The following is an 11,432-nucleotide window of genomic DNA, read 5'->3' on the forward strand; positions in this document are numbered from 1 at the left end:
ATAAACACACACTTGTATACAGTAAAAATAAAACCTAAAAAAAACTTCAAACAAGCTTACCAAACAAGCATTATTTACATCAGAAAAATACTGCACTTTTCATATGAAACAATGACAAATAAAAATAAATCTGTAGAATTCAAAAAGTGAAACTCTTTAATTACAAATCTTTGCGAGGGAAGAAAGTTAACATGGCAGTTGAAGACAATGTTATGTTAATGCACGTCTAACATACTGATTGGGGTACTCATTCAAAGCCCGTAGGCAGAAAATATCTTTGAGTTTTTAAATGTTCAGCATTTGCCGTGCATCTTTGGCACAGGCTATGATTTATTCCTTCTGAGAATCTCTGACAGCTTAAGAGTCTTAGTGGCCTCGTGGCAGACAGCAGAATCGCCCTGACTCCCATGAAAGAAGAAAAAAGATCAGGGACGGCAGTAACATCATACATACAAACAATTTAATCCAATTTAAAACAGCAGTTAAAAATACTGTTTTACATATATATATATCCGAAAGAACATATATTTTAGACTTTATACACAATTCTACAGTATAATACAGTGCTTGACTTGGCAGAAATATTGATTTTCAGATTGAAAAAATAACAATGCAAGCTTCACTGAGCAAATAATGAAAAGATTTGCGTCTTAAAGCTTTATGGAAGAATCCAATCTTAACATAGAAGTGTTCTTTTCTAAACGTTACAACTTTGTCTCCAAAAACGGCACTTATAATCAAAAACCACTGTGAAAAATATACTTGCATTTAATAGTTTCTAGTTATCAACACTTCAAAAGCTTTCCTCTGAGACCGACAAGGCACTGTAGCCATTTAATATAATTGTTTTTGGCAGTGAAGTGATTTATCATACATACATACATAGAGACACTATAGTAAGGCAAAACTTGATATTTTGGCACATGCACTATGTGAGGCAGCTTTGAGGATCGGTGGTGTGTGTGATCTTTCGTTGTTGTAATGCATGATACATGTTTTGCTTTGACTGGCCTGCTTGGTTTTGACAAATTTACACTCTTTATACCAGGGACCTGCTCAAATACTGTTTTTTAAAAGGCCCAATTTTTTTTTTACCAGTGCAATCAGTGTCAATGCATTTTAGCTCTTTGTACGGTACATTTTCCAATACAAAATAAAAGGCTACATTAGGTCTGGATGCCACCAATATGTTTCCAGTCAAATTCCTAAAGCAAATGGCTCTAAACACCACACAGGCTTTTTACAGTGATCCTGAGGCACTATTTGTTTTCAGGCTGGCATTAGTCTTTGGTTGCTTTGTTCTTGCTTAGCTGGCTACGTGAGTCTCTGACTGCATCAGGTGCGGCAGCTCTCGCTCAGATGCCTCCAACGCTGCGTCTGGACTGTGAGTTTCTAAACTGAGATCTTGAGGTTCAAGCTGAGATGACTCTCCTCCATGAGCCAGCGTTGCTTTCTCGACCACCCTCCCCATCCTCTCCTCTGCCTCCATCTTCACTCTTCTCTCTTCAGCCTCTATTTCCTCTGTGGTAGGAATGGAGTTCTTCTTGGGTCTTCCCTTGGGCTTAGTCGGGGCCTCATGACCTCCTTTGAGCACCTAGAATAACACAAAGACAATCTTAGTGGACTCCTCTGGTAATAAATGGCAGCAGCAGTCAAAGGCAATGCTTGCTATTATAGTAATTAAGAGAAGACATATTGCTGCTGGCTGCCCCCTGTGCACTCATTTATCTTTAACGATTTCAGGCCTTTTTTGTTCTCTGAGTTGTTGACCCTTCTACAAAAGTGTTTGCTCTCACTGTCGTCATCATCAGTCATACCTCACACACCACACTCTCTCTTCCTGCCATACTGCTACCTACCATTTGCTTCTCTTACTATTATAGTGCAAATCAGCATTACATTAAAACAGTTAGTGAGTAGCAAAATCAAAGCCACACATTTGGATGAATATTTTACTTTTAAGGCTTACAGAAAAGATAAATAAAGAAAAGAGTAATTCATTTTTCCCCTTTGTCTTTCTATAAATCACTGTTACCAGACCTGTCAGGCTTCACTGTGGTACTGTCTCTTACCATTTTCTTCCACTTCATACGCCTGTTTTGGTACCATGTCTTCACCTGGAGCTGCGTGAGACCAAGTGACTGGGCCAGGTCTAACCTGCAAAATCACAAACAAAACAAGTTGCACATTAGATGGATATGTCAATTTTCAAGTCAATGCAAGTCAATTTTATTTATATTGCCCAATATCAATAAATAACAATTTGCATCAAGGGGCTTTACAGTCTGTACAGCATACAACACCCTGTGTCCTTTCTGCACTAAAGTCCTCTAAACTCAACAGGCTATAAACCACATTATTCCCATGCTTTAAAAATCAGCTTTAGCACTTCCTCCAGAAGTCAGAGCTACAATCAGTCGCTGTCTTTTTTCTCGCACTGACAGAAAAATATAGACATGATCAGAATCTTGATATTAACTGTGGTTTTTACCTTTTCACAAGCTTTATGCCTATGGGTGGGCAGCACTGTAAAGTTCAGTACAGTATACGACCTCTCTTACTCTCTTAACTCTGTCTTTGAATCTCACTTCAAAGCTGCTTTGCTAGTAGCTTGACTTTGACACTATACACCTGCAGCTCTGGAAACACTGTTTGAAACATCTGTACCGAGGTCAGTAATCCAATCACACAATTTGTAGCTGGACGAAATTCTGAATGCATCCACCACATGTGTTGATCCATGACTAATAGGGCTATTGGTTGGTGAGTAATGTGATACCTCAGGAAGGGACAGATAAAGTGAACAAGGCATCCATTTGTAAAGGAAAGGAAAGTTATCAGGGGTTTTTAAATGAGACTTCCTCTTCCCTGCTCTTCTCAAAGTCTTTAACAGTCAGATGAAGGGATTCTCACCCCCCCACACCCAGTGACAGGAACTGACTTTCATTTGATGGTGAAAGTGGAAGCCGAGACAGGGAAAAGGCGTGAACAGAATCTAAAAAGCAGAGCAACAACAGATCCCTGAGATTCATGGGATCATCTACATAACCATATACCTTACATAAAGGGCTGTGTGTGTGTGTGTGTGTGTGTGTGTGTGTGTGTGTGTGTGTGTGTGTGTGTGTGTGTGTGTGTGTGTGTGTGTGCTTACAAAAAAAAAAAACAGACATACAGGCAATGAAGCTGTCTATCAAACTTCACAATCATACGTGCCCCAGTCTATAGCAGTTCAACAACTGGAGGCAAGGAAAAGTAATTGCAGAAAAGGAAAACACCCCACTTATTTATGGTCATTAGTTCTCAATGGAGAGAAACCACACATTTACAGCCATAGAAACAGTTTTTAAGTTACTCCCTCCAGGCTACTGCAAGCCATTTTGCTCCATTCTCAAACCATTCACTTGGGAGTATTGGGTGTAACTGAATACCTTTTAATACTGATGATGATGATGATGATGATGATGATGATGATGATGATGACAGTGAGAATTATTAAGGCACTAATTATTATAATTGGAAGTTGCATAAAATCATTATTGCTCTGCAATATAAATAAGTCTTTTTCGGGGATATTTTTGGTTTTGGTTCCTCCCACCCGCCCGTGCACAGAGGCTCAATTTAAGACCGCAGAGGTTCCAAGCCAAGAAAAAGGAGAGAAAAGTTATCTTTGGATCATAACAAACCAAAGTGCGGAGCACGCCACACCTTTGATGTTGGGCTTTAGAGGGGGATTTTCTCTGTTGATGTTTTTCCACCAGCTGGGTATTTAATTAATTTTCAACGCAGTGTCAGAATCGGATATTTTGACAGGACACAGTATTTTGGCACAGATCATCCATCAGGGTAGTAGGTTTTGATCACAGAATTGTGCTCAGCCTCAGGGCTTCTGCTTTAAGATAAGGCATGGCACCTTTCCAATTGCTCCAGGCAAGTCAAGATGCAATATATTTAATAATGCATCGTGGGAGATTTCCCCATGGATGGGATGTAAATGGGATAACAAATAAATCTGGTTAATTGCAAATATGCTAATTTATTTTCAGATTAGATGTGGTATGTAGATACATTGCAAAGAAACACATCTGTGTGGAAAGTGTAGCTTTTTCCATTTCTAAATGCATGAACATACTGTACATGAAGCCAGATATTTGTGTTTTTTTTTAATTAACAATGATTTACTCTCAGAATATAAAAAAACATAGATGAGTAAAAGGGGTGGAATGTATAAACATCCAGTCGCTACTTGATGCAAAGGTTCACAAGCAGATTCAAACCGTCCATGTGGAGGAAAGATTTTTTACAACATATATGGTTCAATACTATTCTGGGTTATAATGGAAAAGTAGCCACAGGCCAAAATATAAAACCGAGGCTTACAATAAAACTGGAAAATATAGTCTAACCTCATGTCAGGTCCCAAAAATGACCCACAGAGTGGAACTTAACACACAGATATTAACATGTAGATTACTTCATCTTATTGTCGAAAGCAAAATGAATCTACTATACACCTGCACATGTGTAAAAATGACTGGCAGTAAATCAGTGTAATACATTTCTGTTTGCTTGTGTTGGCCACCTTCCCTGTTTTCTTCAGAATAAGGCAGTGTTTCTTTGTTGGGGTTGGAGCTCAGGGTTAAAAACATTACTCTTTTCTCAACGAGAATGCTGAGGTAATGCTCTGGCTTGGACAAATTCGCATTACATGAGACATTCCCCGCAGGATAAATCAAAAATGATGATGTTCGGTTAACCACTGCTCCATCATTGCAGTTGTGGCTTTCTGACCGTGCGTATGTGAGTGTGTGTGCACGTAATGCACTTTCAAAATGTGCTCTATGTCGATATGCAAGTTGTCAAAATGTCACAGTTGAGTGGTGCTTACATGACTGATTTTTTTACATCTGGTTGAAATGTAGTAACTGTGGTATTAGTTACCTTTAACATATCAGTGGTTTGCTTTCTTGTATGTAACTTAGTAGCATTGAGGTTAGCACAGGCATGACTTACTATTTGTTATTTATGTACTTTTCTGTGGTGTGCCGGCTCAGCTGTCAGTGTGTGTGTATCTTCCTTTAGGTGCAACAGACTTTTACTACAATTCAAATATACCTAAACCTATCCAATCAAACGTGAGTGTCTCAACTGTACTGACCTATCAGGTGTGGACAGGTACTTCTGCTTCTGGAACTTCTTCTCCAGGCCCATCAGCTGCAGCTCGGTGAAGATGGTGCGGCTGCGACGTGGCTTCTTCAGGCGGGGCGTGCTGCGCTCCGTTTCCGACTCGCTGCTGATGCTGAGAGGCGTCTGGCTGGGCGAAGGCTCGGAGCCTCGCTGATGCTGCGAGGAGAGCAAGGGCAGGTGTGAGGGGACCCCGCCTGGAGATGACGGCTGGGGCAGGTGGGGGGGCTGCCGCGTGATCACCGAGAGGAAAGGGTAGGCACGCAATGACGAGGAGCCTGGAAGAGCAGAGACAGTGTGTCAGATGACAGGAACACAGAAATGCAATAAAGTCCAGTGGAGAGAAAAAAAGGAGAAAGAATAGACAGATAGATAGATAGTTTTTGCGAGCTCTTCTGTGCCTCTCAGTCACGTCGGTTGTACCATTATCGAACACTGTAATTGCTTAGACAGGTTCCTGTTTAATTGCCCTGTGTTTGCTGTGAAAAGTGTTTTACTTTTGACCTTCTCCATGTAGAGGGCTGTGATCCCAATGACGCAGGCTGTGTTTTACACTGCTCCTCTGAACCCTTCAAATGAATGATTATTTTTCAGAGGTTGTTAAACACTAACTGGCTTGATGTACATGCACACACACACACACACACACACATTCAGACACAGTATGAGCTGTAATAAAATCCAAAAAAACTAAATCAAACAATGTTCAGCTAATAACCTTTTCTCCCTCTCTCTCTCTCAATCTTGCACATGTACACGGTCATATACAAACACACACACACACACACACATTTTTTATCTTTATCAGCACAGACAGAAGCAGCAAGACGCCAGAATCAATAAAAAATAACACTTGTCTGGAGCCGAGGCTGGAGGGAAGGAGACCAGGAGGTTGGCCGAAAGGATGTGATGGGTCAACCAAAGTGAAAATAATATCTGCCAGAAAAATCTTAACAGTTTCAAATATAAAACCAAACCTTCAGCCAAAATTTACAAGCCAACTGAGCACAGCACAGACTGTAATGCATGGGCTGATAAGGAGCTCCTCACTGACTGCAACAGACAACCTACACATACGGACACAGACAAACCTACATAAATACATAAACCAGTGCTCACAGGAGACATAAAGGCAGACTTTAGAATTTTTTCTTTCTGTTTCTTGTTTGTTTTCTGTCATTTACAGCAGGTCTGTTTCATCCTTTCGGCTAGTGAGATAACATGGATTTTAATGCAAATGTCAAGAAGAAGATGAATAAGAAGGATACTCAAAAAGAAGGTGTAGCTACGTTTCTAATCTTACACTATAGTAAAACATGAATTAACCCCACTATTAGAAGTAAGAGTCAAACATGAGTAGCATACAGGTAGGCACATCTGCTCTACACACACGTACAGACAGACACATATACCAGACACTGCCTTGGGCTCATTATGACATCATGGTAAGGCGCTGAGGTCATCACTAATTCTCCAATGCGAGATTGCTGCTGTTGCAACAGGTCTAGACAAGAAGACCTCTTTTCTCTGGCTGCATGCTCTTGCTCTCCATTTACATCTCTTCATTTCAACTGGTCTCTGTTTTTCTCTCCGTAAATCAGATCTGTATAAATGTGAGGATGAACCATCCGAAGTAATGTTTGAACTCCTTTATAGGAGGAATATCACAGGATCACATGGATAAATATCACTTGCAGAATCGTAAGTGAAGGGAAAGTGTCCCTCATGTAATTGTAAATGGGACAAACATCTCCATTTCTCTTCACGATTGTCAGGAAATCTCTTGTCAACAAAGAGTTTGAAGTTGCCTCCGGACAGTCCCTCAGAGAGAGTACGAGAGAGAAAGAGAGAGAGAAAGGGGGGAAATGTCAGGCCTCGTGGTGACTTTCCACTGACAGTGAAGCCGTCTCTCTGAGATGTTGTTGACAAGTGCCAGTTTCCTGTCAATAGTCTACAAATAAACTGTTAGAGTAGCTGCAGGAGCGCAACTCAACCCTGTACAAAAGCACACTGATACTCTTCATAATCACGGTAGGAATGTAAGGACTGGCACAAGTGCTTATGGTAACTATTACAGAAGACATACCTGCTAAGAATAGATCAAGAGAAGCAGTCTTTTAAGCATTCCTTTTAATACCAACAATTTGCTCTATCGATCATGTAATTACTATGATATAATATTTTCAATATTATATTTTTTAAATAATTTCCATTAAGTGAAAAGGGGGATTCTAGTTGTACAATTGCATGACAAATGCCGTCACCGCAGCAATGTTTAGAAGGTGAACAGTATTTCCCACCTCAGCCTGCTCCCTATGATTATTCACTTAACTCTTTTTTGTCAATGGGATGCTGAAACAGATGATTCATTGCTTAGTTATGACATGTGTGCGTGTATTTTTGCCATGTTTTAGATATAAACTGCCGGGTTACAGACTAGAGAGTTGCTCAAATGAACAGGTTTTTGTTTTTTGGCCTTGCACTTTCTTTATCTGTTTGATCTTATTTCTTTAATTAGATTCATTCACCTGCAGGGCGTGACAGATTGGAGCAATATAATGCCAGTTCTCAACAAATGGTAGAAGGAAAGTGTCAAAAGCATCTTGTTGAGTTTAATCATCGCAGTATTTTCTCAGGCACACAGACAAACTTCTCCAGCTGAAGCTGTGCGCCTAGCAAAATGCATTATATTAAACATAAGCGTTAAGTATTTAATCTGAAACCTGATCCACACAGGTCTTCCTGTGGCAGCAGAAATCAGCCTGTAGCATGAACTACTTTTAGAACTGATTTATCACTGATCCTTTGTCAAGATAGAAAAATCTGATGGCAGTGGTTGAGCGGAAATGGCAAAGGGTGACAGGTTGTCAAACATCACCTTAACTAAAGATAGAAGACGTGTGTTCATTTTGTCTTTGCATTTATGCATACTTGCCTGTATGTGTTGACATGGGTGTAATCAACCTTCTCAAGGCGGCTTTATACTTAATGGGAGACTTTATTGTCTGCAGCGGATTAAGGTATAAAATGGGATAAAAACCCTTTTACTCACTTGGATTTCTTCTATAAGCCCTCAGCCAGTTTCAAGCCAGTACGCAGCGGCCCTGAGGCTGCACACACTCCTGCTCTTATTTTGTGTGTTTTGTTTTTATTTTTCATCATGCTGTCAAGTGAGATTACACCACAGTTGATCTTAATCTCTCTCACCTCTTCCAGAAAACACCACTAAAAGCCCAGCCCTGGTTCCTGCTGAGAGATGGGACTCCAAATGAAATATTGTAACCTGCCATTACGTCGTTCTCTGTTTTGCACCAGGTCAGGGCTCATTGTCTCTGATCCTGCTGTAACTGACAGGTAGTTAACGCTGTGAGTATTAGTCACTTTTGCTGTACAAAATTATGGTCTGTATTTCATTTCAGTTAATAAAAATGAACTGAGATTCACAATAACGAGTCACGGGACAAGATGCAGGCGGAAGATTGTGTTGGTATGTTTGAGTGGCATACCAGTGATAAACAACAAAGAACCAACAATTAATTTATTATCAACTCCTTCAGGGAACATTTCTGACATCACTGTCTTTCAGCGGCCTCCGCTGGCAGCAGGAGGTTATAGCATGCCTTCCTATACAGAATGAAGAAGTCAACTTTGACTGTTAAGGGGCCATGCAGGGGCCATCCGCCTCTTCTTTTGCCCAGGACCTGTAAGGCTGCCAGCTTCTATATCAAGCACTTAAAGCCATTGATGTTGGGGAATATACAGTGTCTCACACCCCCGCGGCTACAAATAAGTGGTGGGCACAGTGTTCTGATATGCAGGGCGGGTTACTCTATCCATCCGAACGGAGGGGTGCCAGTCATAGTGCCCTCTAGCATACACCAACCCATATCAGAGGGATGAGGGAATCGCTTTACCTATTTATATCCACACACCACTGTCATCATCAAATTGCAGTGGCTATTATTTCAGACTTTAGAGCAATTATCATAATGGTTACTAGAGTGTGCAATAGCCTTTGAGTTGTTTTGACTCATCTGGAAATACAATTAAGACTCAGTCAAGACGTTTTGTTTTGACAAGACAACATGCACTGTGCCAGCTGAGCTTTGTCATACTATTTTCGTCATTTCTAGCAAGTACAAGACGCAGCATTCAGTCTACCTAACTGTCTTTCCATCTGTCTATCTATTTCGTATTTCGTATAGATCTAGAGATAATTCTAACTATCTCGATGAAAGGGAAATGAGAGACAGCATTTCACTAACTGGTACAAATTGGGAGGAGAGTGATTATCATTCAAAGGAATCAGCTTTAAATGAATGAACCACTTGTTTTCATTCTATATTCCCTTATGTGTCAATCAGCAGAAATCAGTGTACAGTGTAATTAATCATTTATAGGATGGTATGAACCTCACTGTAAATTACATAATTTTTGTGCACAACTTTACTTTGTTCTAGGCCACATCTGTCTGTCTCATATTAGAGCACTAACAAGATACAAGCCACCCATTTGCAAATGTCCAGCAGTAGTAAAACTCATTAGGGAAGGTCTTTGGTTAAGCATAACACCCATATTAATCAAAGTATGAGGTCAAACAGACTAAATGTTATAGCTTAATAGGGGCTTCAACAGTGAGACTTGACTTTATTCATCCTACTGCCTCTTTATTGATTTTTATGTGTAACTGCAACAATTTATCAATTCAGTCATTCATCAGCTTGCCCGCAACAGAAGCCCTGAAGCATTACTGACGTGAACTCACTCTACCGCATGACTTTGATTTTCAACGCTAGACTTGCAGTGATTTATAATGTAAACTGCAGAGTGATGAAGCTGAAGCAACTTTAGAAGGAAAGATGCATAAATTACTTGTAATTCATTTTAAACTGCTCCATTAAAAAAAACATCTGACGCAAACGTTCAAATGTAAGCGACAAATAAAATAAGCAAAAGATGCCTTGTAATCGTCACAAATATCAATATTTCCACATGATCATTTTGTCACTCCAGTGCAGACTACTATTTTGCACTGTAAATCCAAATTTTTTGATGTGCCATTAAAATCCTATTTTTTTTTCAATTTCAAATGAAAAACATATTAATAATGAAATTGATCTCATGCGTAAAAGTGTCAGGATTTCCAAAAAAACTTTTCTAATTTCCCCACAAATGTACAGGTGCTAGTAATTGCATTTCTGTAGGGATTTTTCTTTTCTAATTAGTTTCTTTCTTAAAAAGTCAAAACACTCATCTTACCCGAACACGAATGAAGAGGCTTCGGTCGTACAATGAGCGAAGGGCACACCGAGTAGAGAGAAAGTTTCTCAAAATAATCACAGGTCTCCTTGGAGAGGATCTCGTCAATCATGAAAGTCTTGTAGCGCCGCCTGGCAGCCTTCAGCTGCCCGGGGGAGGAGAGCCTCAACTCGGCTTGACAGTGCATGGTCTGTCCCTGTGCGCCGTGCGCTATCTTCGCAGAGCGCGAAAGTTTGCTCACTGATGTCTAAGGTTATACAAGTTTAACCGTGTGGAAAACGCGACTACTGGAGCTCATGCGTTTAAATAAGTCATTTTTTGACTTTCAAAAGGCAGTTTAGCTTTCCCTGAAGTGTCGTGGTGAAGATCAGCAGCCTTCAACTTGAGCTGCGCAGAGCGCCACGGTGAAAATGAACTGACTACGATCTGTGCTCACACCCACTGCTATATAAACCGTCCCTGAACACATCTCTACTGCTCCATCTCTCTCTCTCTCCCTCTCTCTCTTTTACAAATACACTTATGTACTGTACATACACATGACCACCTCCCTAACAAGCCCCCACCACCACCAAACATTTTCTTCTCTCGCTATGATCTCCTTTACTTGTTGTTTTTCGAGTTAGATATATTAATATAATCAATAAAAAGTCTATTTTAAACCAAGTATTATTATCAAAGTTTCAGATCAAATCCAAAGACCTCTGTGGTATTAATTCATTTTAACAAACATCGTGCCAATTCTTTTGTTTCAAAACTTTTGAATAAGCCTATTTGTGCATGTTTTAATTTAGGTCTTGATGCATCCTCCTCTAACTTTCCTCTTTTCTTATTAACTCAACGCAACTTTGCTTCAGACATACAATACACGGTCTACTCTTTCGATATTTTAACTTTGGACACAAACAGAAAAAAAACGTAAAATGCCATAGGCTGCCAAGGCCAATCAAACCAGTGAGGGTAATGATGGGTTCATGTTTTCTTTCTTTCAT

At 40.1% G+C, this 11,432-nt stretch overlaps 1 protein-coding gene across 1 annotated transcript; it reads right to left on the minus strand.

Moving 5' to 3' along the window:
- Positions 1-438: 438 nt before the first annotated feature.
- On the minus strand, positions 439-10,884 carry barx2 (BARX homeobox 2). Its single transcript, XM_038694357.1, has 4 exons — positions 10,441-10,884; positions 5,156-5,459; positions 2,073-2,157; positions 439-1,594 (listed from the first exon to the last, which is right to left on the minus strand). The coding sequence occupies exons 1-4, from the start codon at positions 10,625-10,627 to the stop codon at positions 1,307-1,309; spliced, it is 864 nt and encodes a 287-aa protein (XP_038550285.1). The 5' UTR covers positions 10,628-10,884; the 3' UTR covers positions 439-1,306.
- Positions 10,885-11,432: the final 548 nt, after the last annotated feature.

Source organism: Micropterus salmoides, unplaced genomic scaffold (genome assembly GCF_014851395.1).
Source record: "Micropterus salmoides isolate LMB-PRFRI ecotype aquatic unplaced genomic scaffold, ASM1485139v1 Ms_hic_scaffold_3, whole genome shotgun sequence".
Lineage (NCBI taxonomy): Eukaryota > Metazoa > Chordata > Actinopteri > Centrarchiformes > Centrarchidae > Micropterus > Micropterus salmoides.

Bases quoted from the DNA above. Each gene is read 5' to 3' on its own strand.
- barx2 (XM_038694357.1), bottom strand. From the start codon at position 10,627: ATGCACTGTCAAGCCGAGTTGAGGCTCTCCTCCCCCGGGCAGCTGAAG. The intron at 2,158-5,155 runs GTCAGTACAGTT...GTGATTTTGCAG, and splicing joins TACCTGTCCACACCTGATAG to GTTAGACCTGGCCCAGTCAC. The intron at 1,595-2,072 runs GTAAGAGACAGT...GTGTTATTCTAG, and splicing joins GTATGAAGTGGAAGAAAATG to GTGCTCAAAGGAGGTCATGA.